This window comes from Thamnophis sirtalis, unplaced genomic scaffold (assembly GCF_051295495.1).
Source record: "Thamnophis sirtalis isolate CommonGarterSnake01/CBP01778 unplaced genomic scaffold, rThaSir2_p1.2 scaffold_9, whole genome shotgun sequence".
In the NCBI taxonomy this organism is placed as follows: domain Eukaryota; kingdom Metazoa; phylum Chordata; class Lepidosauria; order Squamata; family Natricidae; genus Thamnophis; species Thamnophis sirtalis.
In genome coordinates this window covers 29,658,990-29,677,683 of record NW_028261389.1, presented here as the reverse complement: position 1 = coordinate 29,677,683, position 18,694 = coordinate 29,658,990, and the positions used below count along the sequence as shown (strand labels likewise).

Sequence of the window (18,694 nt, the reverse complement as noted above, 5' to 3'; positions counted from 1 at the left end):
AAAAACAAACTTTTCCTTTTCTTTGACTTCCTTTTCTGTCTGACTGAATAGGCAGCTTACTTCCTTTGAAATTATCTTATGGTTTCGCTAGGGCCATTCTATCTAGGCTGTAAAACATCAGGATGACACAAAATGGCAACAAATAAGTAAACTTTTCTATATCTCGGAGATACTATCTAGAGGTTGTCTGTTGATATGGTAGTCCTACTCATCCTTGGATTCTTCTGTGATTGTTAGGCCTAGTTTACATTCAGCTGCATCCAAGACATGTAGTTAACATTTCCTATATTTGAATCATTTCACGGCTTCCCAAAGATCTAGTACCCTAGTCTAAGATAGCATATCACATAGCTAGAACATTTCTAAACTGCTATTTAGGCAGTTACTTAGGCCACTTTTAGCTAGTATTGTTCCCTGCCTTCCAACAATAAATAGAACCACTGCTTTATACTTCATAAGCTGTGGCAAACAAATTTAATTAATAAATAAGGGCTAGAACATTCTTGGCAATAATGATTATGAACAGTTTAAAAAATTAAACAGAAGTAATTTAAAAAGTCTGTAACAAAAGAAGCTTGTATACAAGAAATCCAATAAAATCTATATAGTACATGATCCTGCCTATTGCTAGGTTTATGCATCTGACAATAAACAGGACAGGAGTACAAAGTTATATATGAATCTGACAGGGTTTTTTTCTTGATGTATTTTCGAATTTTAGCCTGCTATTTTAAGTACTGAATTAATTGCATTTGTATTAATATTTGCATTAATTTATATTAATTAATGTTTGTAAAAGAATGATTTCAGACTCTTGATTGCTGTGAAGTATCATTTTTTGTATAGTCAAGGGTTCTTTGAATTGAAGGAAGTTTTTTGTGTACTTTATTCACAAAATTTTCTTTTGAATTGAACTCAGCTTTGAATAATTTACATGGATATGTGCTACAGAAATGGTTTCTCACACATTTCTTAAACTGCCTTATAGCCTATAGTTCTGCTCCTCCAAGATAGACTTTTTTCCCACCTTTTCCTCTTTGGGAATCAAGCATGAAGCAAAGTCTGATTGTCTCTTCTAGAATTTAATTCAGAGAAGTCACATCAGACATATTTTACCTTAAGTACAGTTAATTAGTATTCAAACCATCTGCTTAAACAGAAAAATGAAAGAAAGTAGGTGATCAGAGCAGTTTAAAGAACCTACTTTTGCGCCGTTGAGATGCACTGGGACAACAGTTTCAGAATTCCCAATCCTGCTGGTGGGCAATTGTCACCCATCCCGCTGGCATGCACAGCAAAAGAAACTCCTGGGACATTTTTATTATTAAGATTAAAACTTTACTGATAGATCCATACAGGCACGGGAGAAGAAAAGCCAGTTCTAAGTTTTGATGCGAAGTGCAGTATTATGATTTCCCGGCTGCCCGGTGTTCATTGTCCACCAATCCATGTCAAGCATTTTATTTTGGGAGAACAGTCTGCACCTTTCGAAAGTCTTCAGCTCACAACCTTGGGGTTGTACAATTTTGTCAAGCTGCAAATGGCTAACTTAAATTCCTCTCTCTCCCTCCCAGCTTCCCACACATTCCAATCATACCCCTCCCTCCTCCCATGTTTCATTGTAAGCAGAAAGACAGCAATATTGGGAATTAACACATAAAGTAAAAGATTAAGGAAGTCTACACCTGTATATTTCTTATCTTCATTTTGTTTGCCTTTCTGTTTTCCTTTCTTCCAGGCCACACTACAATTCTGTGTGGTGAAGCCCCTCATGGCAATTATTACAGTTGTTCTTCAGGCATTTGGAAAGTACAAGGATGGAGACTTTGAGTAAGTAAATAGTTTGATTGTAAAGACATTCTTTGTTAAATAACACATACCTGACATGTGGAAACAAGTCAAGTCTTTATTTCAATCACTGACCACCAAAACAAAGCTTTGAATGGGAACTAGTTTTAGTAAAAATGAATTCTTGCCGTAAGAACTGGAAGAACAAAAGAAGACTATGAGCATAAGAGAGAGTAGCATAATAATAATAGTATTAGATGTAGAGTTGAAAGATCAGAGCCAAATAATTATTTTGGCATTATATTTTATATTATTGGAGACTGGATGGGCACAAGATGGGGTGGGGGGGAAACAGTATATTGATTCTATGCAAGTTTTTTCACCTGTAATTAGTATTTCTTCAGATACTTCCAGGCCCTATATTATGTATGGTATATATTTATATTTATGCGAATATAGTGCTTTAGAATAAAGACAGAATAAAACAAATAAAAGACAATAAATCAGAATATAAATGGAGCGGATCTTAAATTCAAAACTTAGACGAGTATCATATTATCTTCATTTGATTTCAGGACAAAAGAAGTGTTGGCAGTGACTTAATTTCTGGAAAGGTGAATTACATTCCATAATTAAGATGCCACAGTCAAAAACTTCACATGTTGTACTGTACCCAATGATGCTATACAGAGCAAGACCACTTAGCAGAGCTTAATACGTCAGATGCATACAGAATCTGCCAAAGCTTCATAGCATTACAGATTTGAGCATTATTACCAACATCTTGATTTTGGATTGGATATATGTTGCCTATAAATATTATTTCTTTAAAACCAGTATAATGTAATTCCTAAATCATATTTCTTCCAACAAACAAAAACTGTCCTTTCTGTGATAACTCTGTAGACTTCTTGTTGTCTCCAGACACTGTCCCAGCATCTGCACAGTTCTACCTGATTCTGGCATCAGGGAGAAATAACAGTTAAGCATTATTAACACCCTCGTGTCATCCAAATCCTAAGGCATGACGGACTCACCAAGTTCATATAAGTGTAACAAATGAGTGGGACCAAAAAAAAGGAGCCTTTTGGCATAAGCCAGCAGTCATTGACTTAAATGTAGCTGCCGTAATACAATCTCTTTGATTGTACTCTTTGAATATAGTGTAGTATTCATAGTGTATGAATGCAGATTCATTCATAAGTCCACTTCCCTAATTTTCATTTTCACTGTTCAATAAAACATCACTATTTACTCTTTTTAGGACAATTCAAGATATTTTTAATTGGGATTGCTATAATATTATTGAAATAATTAATCTGTGTATGCCTCTTTGCAATGGTTCATTGTTTAGTGACTGGCGGATATATTTGGCTAAGAGAAAGTCTATACCCGTGATGGAGAACCTATGGCAAGTGTGCCACAGGTGGCACATGGAGGGCTCTGCGGGCAAGTGGGCTGTTTCCCCAGCTCAGCTTAATTGCACATGCACGCCTGCCTCATGCCGGCCAGCTGATTTATGGGACTCTGCTGCGCATCCGTGGGGGTGGGGCACACACAGGAGATGCACGTGCATGCATGTGGGGGGGAGGAAACGGGGGTTGCAGAGTACTCCTGCACCCCATTTATGGTACCAGGAGGCTGCAGGGATGCTTTCTAGGCCCAAAATGAGGCATGGGGAGGGTTGCCCGCACATGAGCGGGGTGTGGTGTCATGCACGCATTGCATTATGAGTGTGGACATGCATGCATGCATTGTTGGTATGCAACAACAAAAAGGTTAGCCATCACTGGTCTATACTCTAACTTTTCTTAAGATAAACAATACTGAAAACATCTGACATGTTCTTTTTTTTCCTTTCCAGTGTCAGAAGTGGATATCTCTATGTGACAATCATTTACAATATTTCAGTCAGCTTGGCCTTGTATGCCCTCTTCCTCTTCTATTTTGCCACCCGTGAACTTCTCAGTCCTTATAGTCCTGTCCTAAAATTTTTCATGGTCAAGTCTGTTATTTTCCTGTCTTTTTGGCAAGGTGAGGTACTAATGTACATGTTTACAACTTGCAAGCACAAATAATTCGGAACATTTATTAGGTCATTATGATTGAATAATGTTACATTTGATTTTTTTTTTATTTCCGATGCCATTTTTATATGTTAACTTCATTTATAATTCAGTTGTAAATCAGACCTCTTCTTTAATCCTTTCACTTAGTTCCTCTCTGGTGTATTAAGGCAATTCATTCAGTCAAGTGCCAGGTGGTTTGAGAATCAGATTATTTCCAATTGTTATGAATAGAAGATGCTAAATGAACAAATCAATCCTGCAGCAATTTTTAGAACTATATACTTAAGTTTCATTCATTGTAGTTTGAGCAATAAATCCCCATTTGAATTTAGCATCCCTTCTGGATTAGTACATAATATACATAATCAATCACTGGTCACCATATGTATGCTTTATGTTCAAATTAGCATAAAAACATAACAAATGAAAACCTGGATTGGTTAGGGAAAACTTGACATCACGTCTTATATAATCACTTTTCTGAGTCTGATTAGTCATCATTCCAGACTCTGGATGGTGTAAACAGGCATAGAAGTCTTTTTAAAAACTTTTTAAAGATATATCATCAGCAGTGTCTAAACCGATTCTAAACCGATTCTGATATGAACTGATTTTTTTTTTAAGTTTACTCTTTGAGGCCATGAGACATGGACTGTTGTTTGCAGTGGTTCAGATCCTTATTGTATCTGAAGTATAGAAGGTGGTTCTAGAGAAACAATGGTTTAACAACATAGGGCATGAGTTAGGTCTTATTTCCTATGCTATTTGGGATAGGATGCTAGTCAGCTCAACTGCTCCCTATGTTCTATTTCCAAAGAAGAAATAATTACCTTTTAACACTGACTAAATCTCAATAACGAGCTGGTATTCAGCACATGGAAAACAGAAGTGCTCTTGATAAGGAGAAAGTTGGACTCTGGGGTTGAAATTATCTCTGGATTGGGTTGGAGTCCCCCAGAAAGAGTAGATTTACAGTTTGGGAGTTCTCCGTGACCCCCAACTATCACTGATTTTGCAATTGAGGTGAGGAGCACTTTTGCACAATTCTGGCTAACTACAACTTTCTTTTAGGTGATTGTATGCAGTGACTGCCCTAAGGAGCTGCATTTGGCTCCCATCGTTTAGGCAGAAGTAAAAATACACCTCTTCCACCAAACAGTTAACTAGTTAATTTATTTTCATTTTTGTTTTTGCTACTAATTGCACCCAGAATTTAAAAATAAAGTTGAACACTAAGTATAATTTACACTCTATTTTATATTGTTATATTCTGTTTGGAGATTTGGAATAAACTGTAGTAGAATAAAAACACAGGGACATTTAAATCATAGAGTCCAACTCTTAGCTTTGCTCAATAATCCAAATTACATCATCTACACAAGGTAGTTGTCCAGGGTTAGAGTCCAACTCTTTGCTTCGCGCAATAATCCAAATTACATCATCTACACAGGGTTTTCTTGACTACTTCAAATGGGATAACTTTCTAGATAATTGGCTTCATTGTTAAAACATTCTTATCTTTTGTTTTTTTAGTGTGAATCTGTTTTTTTAGAACTTAAAACCATTACTCGGTGTCTTCAAGATGAAAGAAACAGCATGGAGGGAGGGAGGATGAAACAAAATATATTAAGCAAAAAGTTTTAATATAACTAAAATGAATGAAAACATGAACCAAAATCAGTGATAATCTTAGTGAGAAATGCTTGTACTAAAATATCAGAAATTAACAATCCTCATTAAAAACATAAAAATGAATACATGGGGGAAACAGACTTCAGAATATTTCTTTCATTTCAGGGATGCTATTGGCCATTTTGGAGAAGTGTGGTGCAATCCCTAAGATCCGCGCAGCCAATGTATCTGTGGGGACCGTAGCGGCTGGCTATCAGGATTTCATCATCTGCGTGGAAATGTTCTTTGCAGCTATTGCTCTGCGGCATGCATTCACTTACAAGGTCTATGCAGACAAGCACCTTGATGCGCAAGGTATGGAGGTCATTACTGAATTTGCAATAAAAAGCCGACTTAATTCATTCTCTGAATACTTCATTTGAAAAGTAGAATGCGTTTTCCTTCTGTCGTATTTGTACATAGATTAGTACCAGATCTCATTTTCATGTCTGAACACAGCTACGTAGAGATGAAAGACAATTTTATGTAGGATTAGAGGTCATTGTCCTGTGAGCTCTGCCATAAGTCTTTCTAGACTTATAAGGACTCCCCTGCACAGATTATGAACTGAGCAAAAGGCGACTAGAAGGCACATCCCTGTTGAATTGTGCATCTGTGTAAAATCAGAGAAGTCATTTTGGAATAACAGTCTTAAAATGAAGAGAGTAGAAATAGTGAAGGCACAGGAAAGCCAAGTAGTATTTTGCCACTAGAACATATCTCCAAGGATGTAAATACAGACAGCATTACAAGTCTTGTGTTCACTTTTTTTAAATATTAAAAGTGGGGTGAGTGCTTTTATTTCTATTATAAGGGCTCTCTGTGCTTGGTTTCTTGCAGCAGTCTAATTACCCAAACTAGGTAACATCATCAGTGCTAGTAGGGAGTGAGGCTTGCTCTCAGTTTATGTTCTAGTGGCTTGTCCGCTGAGCATTGCTGGGAATGGTCTTGGTTGTTCTTTGATTAGTCTATTTGCTGTTAGCATGTTTGTCAGTTCCTTGATTGTAATATTGTTTACTTCTTGATTGTTGGTCTTGGTGTCAAAGAGGTAATTGGTATCCCAATCAAGGAACTGCCGAACAAGCTAATAGTAATCAAGCCAATCAAAGAATAACCAAGATCACTCCGACCAACATGGACAGGGCAAGGCACTGGAATATAAATTAAGAGCAAACCCCACTCCTTACTAGCATTGATGATGTTATCTAGTTTGAGTAATGAAACAGCTGCAACAAAACAACAAAGCTCAGAGAGCACCAAGGATCCCCCCCCTTTCATTTCAACCCTGAGCAACAAATATTCTCCTTTATTGGTATTTCTATTGTGCTGTTCAGAATTGATTGTATAGTGGTTTTTTTTTTTTTACTGTGAATAAGAGTTGTGGGTCAAGACCTTTGGTGAAATTGGGTGGAGGGTGAGAGTAAAGAATTCAACTTGCTATACAACCTAAGAATTGCTTGCCTTTTCAGACTGTTGTTTCCCATATCTTCCTCTCTTTTTTTTCTCTCCTCCTTTTCTCTTTCCCTTGCTTTGGGCTCTGGTATCTGGCGCAGCGGTTCCATCATATGGTCCATATGGTAGGTGCCAAGCTCTCTCTGCACTTGTTTGTTTCTTCGTTGTTGAGACACTTCAGCTTCCTGCACTATTTCTCCTTAATCATGTTAGGAGCAGTAAATATTTCTACTTTGGGGAAATAGTGAAAGTCCTCATTAAACATATTTCCTGAACACTACAAAAGTTCTGCCTGATAGGAACAGCTGTAATGAAAACTTTAAAAATCCTACAGCTGGAAATCAGCGTCTCTGATGGGTTGGTACACAAGATGACTCAATATGCCTTCAGTAGCAAAGTATTAGTATATAAGACTATATGAAATTCTATTGCTTTTGCTGCAATAGATTACAGGTAATCCTTGCTTACTAACTGCCTCATTTAGTGACCATTAAATTTATGCTGGTTTAAAAAAAAAACAGTTTTGCAATCAATTTATGATCATCACAGCATCCTGCAGTCACGTGATTTGCCGTTTGTGTACTTCCGGTGGAATTAAGGGCAAACACCGAAGTAAAATCATACATTGCGGTCAGTTGCTGTTTCACTTATAAATGGAGTTGCAGGTCTCAATTATGGATGCTAAGCAAGGACCAGCTATAATATGTCCACACCTCTGGAAATTATCTATACTATAGGTTATAACTGCTTTTATTTCTTTAATTGACATAGTGTCAATTATCCCGATGATCTTTTTATTTTCATATTTTAGTTCAATCATAATCGATATATTGTGAATAAAAGTAGCAAAGGCATTATTATTATTATTATTATTATTATTATTATTATTATTATTATTATTATTATTCTGTAACAGTATGTGACCTACACTAGCGGTCACCAACCTTTTTGGATGCCAGGGACTGGTTCCATAGAAAGAGGTTTTGCATGGTGCCTACTTTCCGCACAGGTGCAGATGGGGTTTTGCTCATTTGCATGGCCTGATTTCTGGCGTATCACAGACCAGGGTTGGTCCATGGCCTTGGGGTTGTGAACCCTGATCTACACCACTGGTAGGCAAAATACAGATTTTCTAATTTTTGATAGATTTCTACGTGATTCACAACTTAAAGATTCCCCCCCCCTTTTTTTTTAACAGGAGCAACCAAAAAAATCACCCGCTCACTTCAAATTATATGCTAAATAAATAAAGTTTTACAACTTTATCTATTCATTTAAGTAAATTGACTCTGAGCAGCTTACGAAGATAAGATTTAGAGTTGGAGTCGATATTTTTTATGAAAGAACTGGAAAAAAAATCCCCAAAGTATACTTAAAGTACGTTCACTCCTAATTTGAGATAGTATCAAAACTTCTTTAGTTGTCAAAATTAATTCCTGCCTAATTTCTGCCCTTGTTAATATATAGGCACCAGGGGAAACTACTGTAGGTAGCTTTTGAAAAGGTTTATGGGATAACTGGAGAAAAGCTTCTGTTTTTCACATACGGTGTTTCTTTTTAGGACGGTGTGCCCCAATGAAGAGCATCTCTAGCAGCCTTAAGGAGACCATGAACCCCCACGACATCGTGCAGGATGCTATACATAACTTCTCCCCAGCCTACCAGCAATACACACAGCAGTCCACCCTGGAACATGGACCACCATGGCGGAATGGCAATCACATCATTTCACGTTCTCATAGCACCTCTGGTGTCCGGGATAATGAGAAGACCCTGCTTTTGAGCTCAGATGATGAGTTTTAAGGGGTTGGTGGAACATGCCATAGCCTGGAACTTTCCTTTATTTATTGAACCAGAAAACAGGTTATATTCCTTTTTTACATGGTGCTCAAGTCAGGATTGGGCACCTTCTGATGCCAATTGTAAGCAAGGACCATTATGGCTAATGCGGGTGGTATGGACTTTCTTTTCTAAAAGCTTAACTAGTGCACATTTCACTTAATAAAGAAAAAATTTAAAAAAATACTAAATTGTAGCCTAGAACAGAGATGTAAGATGAGTAAAACACATTATGTTTGAATAGTTTTTATGTTATTTGTAAGGCAAAGGGCTGGTAATACTATAAAATTCAGACAAATGATCCCCTATGTATTTTTTTTCACTTGCTAAATTATTTCAAATGAATAGCAGAAAATTTGCTTTCTGCACTCTATTATGAAAAGGTATCTCCACCCTCATAATTTTGATTATTTGTTATCCTTAGCTATTGCTCAATTAATTTGTTCTATTAAGTTTTTCATTGTGGCCAGGATTTATTTTAATTAATATTCCATAGTATGATATATGCAATTAGTCTTTGCAAAAGACCCAAAGTGTGAATGGGGGAAGACAAGATTGAAACAATCCATAGATCTTTTTCCCTATGCAGAAGTGAAATACAGCATTTGTGGGTATTTCTGGTTGCCTAGTATTTCAAAAGAATCTGCAAGATATTTTTTGCAAAATAAGATTTCTCCCATCTTTAGAGAAAGACATCTCTGTAAGTACTTAATGATCCAGAATTTCAGGGAAAGCTGCCCAAGATACAAATCTGGATGCATATTCCCAGGAAAGTTGCTCAATAAATAGGAGCCCGTATCCTGTATATACACTATATTGCCAAAAGTATTCGCTCACCATCCACATAATCAGAAGCAGTTGTGAGCGAATACTTTTGGCAATATAGTGTATATATTAGGTGAGGGTCATGTTGAATTATTTTTCTTTAGACCTCATCCGATCTTCCTAGATACCAAATCCAAATGTGCAAGATTGCTTCCCTCCATTGATTTAATTTGTGATTCTATGCACTGTTAGAATCCTGTTGCCTTTTGTCATTCGTCTTTTCTTCTGGGGGAGCAATTGTACAAGCAGTGATACTGAAATCTCTTTTGCCTTTTGTCTGTTTTTGAGCCGTGCATCTCCTGAACTTTAAATTCTATAACATTTATGGCAAGTTACCGTTTCTCTTTTCTGCTGTAAATATTTTACCTATGTTAATAGTTAATTTTAAGTGCAGTGGGATGGAATTCGCCTAAGATGGAGAACGTTCCATTTTCCCTTCCCTTCCTCTTGTTCTGTTCCAATCTGGCCAAGAGATCTAAACATATCTGTGTGGTTTGCCATTATTTTCTACAAGCCATGAGATTAAAACATGCTGATCTCATTAGGCATGATGTATCTTTTGTCTAAGAATCACAGGCTCCCTTTGCAAGCAGTAAAATTTGCTGCCACTGGTTTTGCCAGACACATTATAAAGCTGAAAAGGGCAATCAGATTAATTGCAATATATTGCACGTCTTTGTTGCTGTTGTGGTTGTGGTAACTGTGCCTGTTTAACACATTGCTGCATAAAAGGAGGGTAACATTAGGCCCCTCCTGAGTTTCCTGCATAGATTATGAAATCAGTAATGCTGATTCTGTTCTAAGTTGCTGGATCTCCCACAGTATGTTGTGGTTATTTGGCACTTTTTCATATGGTGCTTTTTAACCCCTTCACTGGAAAGTCTAAATATGAGATCTCGGGGGAGTTGACTCTATTGCTCCTTTTCTCTGTGCCTTAATATTCTCACCTGAGACCCCCGCACACACCACATTATAGCAAAGACAGATTTCTACAGCAATTATTAGCATCCTTTGTCCAAATTGCATTTATTTGGGCAAAATGTGTTTGTGTGGACTTGGGAACTTTGCTGAAGTTTGTTTATTTTTTTCTGGGACAGCAAGTGAGGTTGTGGCTGTTATCATTATGGTTTGCACTTCCCTTTTTCCAGAAGATATTGGAGAGAATTTGGATAATGGAGGACAAAAGCGCCATTCACATTTTCTGCCTGAAGTAGTTAGAGAACTTGAGATATGAAGAAAGGAAGACAGAACAGGAACATGTTTCGTAAACACACAATCATCTGCCTTGCTTCAATTTGACTTGTACAATGTATTCATATGGGCTAACTTTTAGAATCCTGTCATTGGTTCTGGGCACCCAGAATTCCACAAACTGTCAGTAGATAATTGATATCCAATTAAAATAACAGACCAGTGGCACCAGATCTATGATGCGAAATACATACATACATACATACATACATACATACATACATACATACATACATGACATAACTTTGGCCAAAGTAACATAAGTATGTTTGTAATTCTTAGTAAAGGAAGGTTGAACACTGTTCTTGCATAAATTATGGAGTTCAGCTCCCTGCAATTGGGGAGTAAGGTCAGTTCAATTATCTTTTAGTGCCAGCAGTAGGGAATTTTTATTGAGTAGGATGACGTATGACCTCAATATTTCAAAAAGACTTTGAAATTAGCATTTTTCTGCTATTCATTAAAGAAGCTGGACCTTTTTCCAGTTTTGACCTTGTGTAGAAGCCAGGAAAAGTGTTGCTACTGCTTTAAGGAATTACACTCACTGAAGGTGACTCTTACAAAGCAACAACATTTTTTCCAGCCATCTGAAGAAACCTGAACAAGGTCAGGCTCCTTTATTGAATTGCAGAACCTCTCATGCACTTCCAAATAATGTTTGAAGCATGCACAGACTTTCTACCGGTATTTATTTCAGCGCTACTTTGCTTCCAAATCATTTTCCTAACTATGTTGCTCTCAGTATACCTTGCTAATACTTGCACGTGTTAAAAAGTTTTCATCCGTAGCCTCCTTTTTAAATAGAATGGGTGAAAAATGTGACTGACTTGCAGATATTTCAGTGTTGGGGAGAGCTCTGTTTTTTATTTCTATCAATGTATACCACATATATGTATACTGTGTGTACAAGCTGATTACGTTGAAGCAACCTTTAAGCAGTTTTAAGTAGTTTTGACATCCACAAAGCAAGTACTCTGGGTCCAATAATAGTGTGACTTTTAAAAACTTAGAGCCATATGAAAGCACCAGTGCTGTGTGATGGGAAGAGTTTATTGTATATCCATACAGGAAAGAGATGAAAGAGATTATTGGTCAATGATTGCCTCCTGGAAGACCAACCATTGTAATACACGTGCTTATACATGAATCCCATCAATGTAATATTGGCACTGCCTGCTTCTTGATCAGCTCTTTTCCTCTCAATCTCTCCTAGTTTTTTTTGTTTTGGCCATGCCACATACTGCGAGTTTTGTTTTACTATTTTTCCATATAGTTTAGATATTTGTATATAAATGGGGAAAAAAACTGTATAATAAGACAGAGTTACTTAGTTTTGTACCTACCATGTAATAACTGACGTGAGTTCAGAGACAAGCTGTTGCCTCTGTTTTTGTTATTTGTGATGTTATATACTGCTTTGCGGAAACAAGCAAATATGACAAATAAAGATATAGAGATAATATAGATTGTATTTATATATGTTTCTGCTGTTTTTGTTCATTTTCTTGGTGGAGTTACTTTTTAAAAGGTAGCAATATTTTTTTTTAATTCTACACTTTGCAAAGGTTGCAGAGAATTGCTTTGAAGCAGCAAAGGGTTACATGACATATGGGAAAGACTTGAAAAGGCAGGTACCTCCAGCCAGTGAAATTTTCCACTTGATACAGATTTACTTTACATAGCGTTATTCTAACATAATGGATTCAATGTGAAGGGATTTCAAAATCCAGTAAAGATCATTTCTTATGCCTGAAATAATACAATGTTCAAATTTGGGGAATTCTTTTGTCTTCTGTTGGAACTAAAATATTGACATAAGAAATACAATCATTCTTTTCAGTTACTGGCTCATTAACAGCAAAATGCTGAGCAGAGTGATTTGAATTGGAAAGAACAGGAAAGGGCACTAAAGGAGTAACCTGGTAACCTTTCATAACTTGGTTGTGTAACTTTACTGATCCCAAGAATCTTGTTTCCTGCTTCCTTGCCTTCCCACACCCCGCCCACACATAGAAATTTTGTTTATCTAGGTCAGAAGTCAGATAAACAACATCTTTTTCTAGAACTAGCAGTGGCAATCTAGTGATGGGCATGGCTACATACAGCTAGCAATGGATGAATGGATAAACTCGGTTCAAATGATAAGTGTTTTGGCCTTGAAGGTGTTGATTTACCAGCTATTTTGGCAGAGCAGGAGTATCAATTTTAATTTTTGCGTGCCTTCCTTTGAATTACAGATTTGTATGCTTAGACTTGTTTCGTATCTAAGTCATAAAAATGAGGAAGTTGTGTGCCTGTTCAATCAAAAGAGTGGGAAGAGAATGTACTGGTGGAAGATATTAAGTATCAACCACTTGTAGACATTTAGATTCCCCATAGACCTTAAGATAAGAAGAAGATTGCTTTTCATGCATATTCTTCCTCCTTGTCTCAGTGTCTCCTCAGACTTCTGAAGGCGGTACAGGAGAACCATTCTTTCCCGTTTTTCTCTTATTTCCTCACCATCAAGCAAAATTTCAAGATTTTTACATTTCATGTTCTATTTCCACTATTTTAAGGCACATTCACATAGCAGTTTTTCACTTTATTTCCATCCCTTTAACAACTGTCTTAGATTGTCGTTAACCAAAAAGAAAAAAGAAAAAACATTTGGTTACAATTCATCCAAAAGTGAAAAATAATTTGCTAATTGAGAGGAGCAGTGAGGCAAGCATTCAAAGCTGGTTATTTTTTTTTTAAAAAAAAATCAAACTGGGAATAATTTTTAACAGATTTTGTAATTAACTAGAGCAGGGGTGTCAAACTCAAGGCCCAGGGGCCGGATCTGGCCCACGGTGTACTTAGATCTGGTCCATGGAGCCGTCCTAGAAACAGCAAAGAGCTGGCCTGTAGTGCCTCTGCCAACGAAAACGGAGCTCGGGAGGGCTGCACGTGGCCCTCCTGAGCTCAGTTTTCACTAGCAGAGGGTTGCAGGAGGCTATTGCCCAGTCCATCCTCCCCAAGGTCAAACACAACCCTGATGCGGCCCTCAATGAAATCGAGTTTGACACCCCTGGACTAGAGGCTTCAATACTAAAGCATTCTGTGTATCTAACAGCCACTGGCTTTTTTCAAGCAGACGAAGCATGGACAGAATATGAATGAAACATGTGGAAGGAGTAGAAGTACCTCATTGGCTAGAGTGAGGGATGATAATTTTTGTTACTAGTGGCAACTTCTAGCAAGATGCTGACTGGATTCTGTTCTATGCATCCTTCTACTGATCAACCACAGGGCCCACTAATTGAGCAGCGCTGCTTTCTGCCTACTCTCAGTGTTTTAAGGCTGGCAGAATTAAAAATGATTTGAGGTTGACTTCAAATTATCTCGGAAAGTGGAAATGGTAATGTTGTGGAAGTTCCCTTTATCTATATTCGTTTAACAAGAACTTGTGTTACATCTCATGACCTCAGTATGTTTGGCTTCACCCCAACCCTTTCTCCATACAATAATGACATTAATGATATAAATATATGTAAACTTCCCCCGGTCCCTAGAAGGAATATGACTATTTCTGGCAACTGACACCTAATGATGAGACTACACTTTCACTTCCCCAAAACTTGCTATCAACGGCTAATTTGTGGCATGTTGCTGGAGGCAGTGTTTGTCACATTGTTGACAAACATGAAATATTTTGTCAGTGTTCCTTTCTTTTGATCAAGAAACTAAATTTGAAATCATTTAATGTAATTAAAAGGGACATGGTGACTCAGTGGCTAAGATGCTGAGCTTGTCGATCAGAAAGGTCGGCAGTTTGGCGGTTAGAATCTCTAGTGCCGCGTAACAGTGAGCTCCCGGAACTTGTCCCAGCTTCTACCAACCTAGCAGTTGGAAAGCATGTAAAAATGCAAGTAGAAAAATAGGGACCACCTTGGTGGGAAGGTAATAGTGTTCTGTGCGACCTTGGTGTTTAGTCATGCTGGCCACATGACCACAGAGACATCTTCGGACAGCGCTGGGTCTTCGGCTTAGAAACTGTGATGAGCACCACCCCCTAGAGTCGGGAACAACTAGCACATATATGCAAGGGGAACCTTTACCTTTAATGTAATTAAAATTTATGTGATTTAATATATATTTTAATACAAATTTTATTAAAAGTTTTAAGAAGGATAATATGAACTATAACAAACTAAATTAGAAGAGAAAAAGTGAAAAATAAAGCTAAAATTGTAACAAGAAGACGGAAAACGGAAAAAAATTAATGAATAAGATTACATGTTACGATCTCGAGAAGTTTTGTAAAAAGATGTATCATAGAACATAGAGTAACAGGGTTGGATGGGACCTTGGAGATCTTCCAGTCCATGGGTGTCAAATTCACAGATTCAAGTTTCTGTCATGTGAAGTTTTTCTTCTTTGCGGAGCTGGGGTGGGCATGGTCTGTGTGTGACACATCTGGCCCACGGGCCGCAGTTTGACACCCCTGTTCTAGTCCAACCCCCTGCTTGAACAGGAGACCCTGCACCATTCAAAACAAATGGCTGTTCTTTTCTTTAAAAACTCCAGTAACTGAGCACCCACACGTTTTGGAGGCAAGCTGTTCCATTGCTTAATTGTTCTCATTATCAGGAAATCATCTTAGTTTTAGGTTGGATGTCTCTTTAATGGTTTTTCATCTGTTCCTTCTTTTCTGTCCTCAGTTGCTTTGGAGGCTAGGTTGACCCCCTCTTCTCTGTGACAGCTCCTCAAGTGCATGCTATCATCTCATCCCTGGTCCTCTTCGATAGACTAGGCCTGTAATGGTGAACCTATGGCACGCATGCCCAAAGTGGCATGCAGTGACGTCGCCTGTTGTTCTTCTGGATTCTGGTGCCAGCCAGCTGGTCTTCACATGCGTGGGAGCACCAGAAACTGGAAGAGCAACCACCCAGTGCGCATGCACGCCCCAACCACCCGGTCGTCCAGTTTCTGGCATGCATACGTGCACGAAGACTAGCTGGCCAGTGTGCATGTGATCGCTTGAAACCAGAACATCACCTTCCCAGCGCACGGATGTTCACCGGGCAGCTGCTCTTCCAGTTTCTGGTGCTCCCGTAAGCATGAAGACTAGCTGGCTGGGGCACTGGAACCTGGAAGAGGCTAACTATAAGACTGTAGTTTTATCAGACTGAATTGTATTTTGTTAGATAGAACCAATATCAAGAGTCTTCTATATATTGAGTCTCAATATACTGTTGACTATTTCTCCCAGCTTGGTGTTGTCTGCAAATTTGATTAGATCCCTTTCTATTCCCTTGTTTATATCATTTATAAAAATATTTAAAAGTACTGGGCCTAAGGCAGAACCTTGAAGTACTCCACAGCATGCTTTTCTCTATTTAGATATAGACCCATTGCGGACTACACACTGAGTGCAGTTGGTCAGTTAGTTACAAATCCATCTGGTGGTGATGCTATCTATCCCACAGTGTTCTATCTTACCAGAAAGTGGGCTGTGGTCTACCCTGTTCCCAAATTCTGCAAATTGTCAATCCTACATTTTCATGATTGTCTTCATTCCATAGTACATCCTGCCCAATCAAAACCAGAAATCACAAGTTCATTTTTATTTTTACACAAAAATTCTATATGAAATTTCTTCTCACCAATAAATGCAGATATCATTCTAATCAAAGACGTTAGTTTATCCATCTGAGCAAGATCTGTCAATTTCACCAACCATTCCTCTATTATGGACAATGTTGAATCTTCCCATCTTACAAGTAGTTTTTGGCTTACAAGCACAATTGGGACCAGATTTTTGTTCATAACTTTTTGTGATTGTAAGCTGAGACATCACCTGACCAAACAATTGCTTTTAAAATGGTTGTTAAGTAAATCAAATCATTAAGCAAACCATTAGGTGAACTAGATGTTGTAAGTACAGACCAATTTTATCCAATGGGTATTTTGAACAGAATTTTGACTGAATAACTGAGTTTGAAAGAATCTTGGAGGTCTTCTAGTCCAACCCCCTGCCCAAGCAATAGACCCTATACATTTCAAACAAATAGTTGTCCAATCTCTTATTAAAACCTCCAATTATGGAGCACCCACAACTTCTGAAGGCAAGCCATTCCATTGTTTAATTGTTCTCACTGTCAGAAAATTTATCCTTAGTTTTAGGTTGGTTCTCTCCTTGATTAGTTTCCATCACTGTTTCTTATTCTGTTTTCAGGTGCTTTGGAGAATAAGTTGATCCCCTCTTATTTGTGGCAGACCTTTAGATATTGGAACATTGTTATCATGTCACCCCTAGGCCTCCGTTTCATTAAACTAGACATACCCAATTTCTTCAATCGTTCTCTATGTTTTAGCCTTCAGTCCTTAATCATCTTGGTTGCTCTTCTATGCACTCTTTCTAGAGTCCCAACATTTCTTTCTATATCATAGCAACCAAAACTGAATGTAGTATTCCAAGTCTGGTCTTACCAAAGCATTATGGTACTAACACTTCACATGACCTTGATTCTATCCCTCTATTAATTCAGCCTAGGACTATGTTAGCTTTTTGGTAACTGTAGCACACTGCTGGCTTATATTTAAGTGATTGTCCACTAGGACTCCCAGATTCCTCTCATAGTTGCTTGTATTGAGCCAGGTATCACCTATTCTATACCTGTGCATTTTGGTTGTTGTTGGGTTTTTGCCTGACTTTTCTCACCATTGAATTTTGTTTTGTTAGATAGGACCCAGTGTTCAAGTCTGTCAAGACCCTTCTTTATCTTGAGCCTATCTTCTGGAGTATTGGCTATTCCTGCCAGCTTGGTGTCTGCAAATTTGATGAGATCCCCTTCTATGGAAAAATGTTGCAAAAATGATCATGTAATCATGGGACACTACAACAGGTTGTTTTGGGGAACAGACAGCTAAGTTGGAAGGAGGAGTCAAATGGGGGCCCAACTTGGAATTGTTGTACAGCTGCAAATGGCATAACCTTGACCTTCCCCAAAGTCCCTGAAGTCTTATCTGGCTGTTTCCAGGGAAAGGAAAGCTTCCTGGGGACATTCTTGCAATATAGGTAGAAAACAATATCATTTTGTATACTTTAGTTATTAATAAGTGACTCTGGTTGCTTGTGCTGACAAGTTGTAATTACGAGGTGGTTGCCAAGTACCCAGAATGCAATCACATGACTGTGAGTGATGGTGGTATGGCAGCTGTAACTTTAAGGGCAGGTCCTAAGTAACTTTGAGTCCATCATAATTTGAACAGGCATTTAGCAACTGGTTTTACATCAAGGACTGCCTATATCATAATCTTGCCACAGTAATCACATATGGATTGAGTAATGACATCTTGCATGACTTTTCTAACTGTGTAGCCATGAATCTTGAAAGGAAAAGTTCTGGTTTCATTTTAATGTTAATCTTTAAGATTAATCTTATCAATGTATGTATTTGAATCCATTTTTAGCTTTATTACATGTCCACCAAGAATATCAGAATGTCTATTCATGTTCATATTTCCAAGATATATTTGAAGTGTTTTTATATATTCTAGATAATTTCTCTGGCATCATGTACCAATTATACATCATTTTATAAAAATTCTCTTTAAAGTTATAATACAATGTAACTTTCAGCCCTTTTTAATCACATATTTTCCCATTGTTCCATCTCTATGTTATAACCAAACTTCTTATCCCACTTTATCATACATTTTTAACCTTTTCAACAAAAGTTTATACATTTTAGCAATTGCACCTTCTTCATTGTCAGCACAGAATTGCACCTCAAATTCCATTTGATCCATACTATAAGTCTTTTTGTCCA

The 18,694-nt window shown here is 37.6% G+C and overlaps 1 protein-coding gene across 4 annotated transcripts in view; it reads left to right on the top strand.

The window, feature by feature from the left end:
- Positions 1–12,366, top strand: part of TMEM184B (transmembrane protein 184B) — a 38,339-nt gene extending 25,973 nt beyond the window's left edge. For 3 of the 4 annotated variants that reach the window (XM_087723183.1, XM_014054942.2, XM_087723184.1), the window contains 5 exons: positions 1,739–1,830; positions 3,653–3,822; positions 5,655–5,843; positions 7,082–7,105; positions 8,542–12,366. In XM_087723183.1, the coding sequence (XP_087579309.1) occupies positions 1,739–1,830; positions 3,653–3,822; positions 5,655–5,843; positions 7,082–7,105; positions 8,542–8,783 (717 nt within the window). In that variant the 3' untranslated portion in view covers positions 8,784–12,366. The remainder of the gene's footprint in view (positions 1–1,738; positions 1,831–3,652; positions 3,823–5,654; positions 5,844–7,081; positions 7,106–8,541) is intronic. The other variant, XM_014054943.2, reaches the window with a different exon arrangement.
- Positions 12,367–18,694: the final 6,328 nt, after the last annotated feature.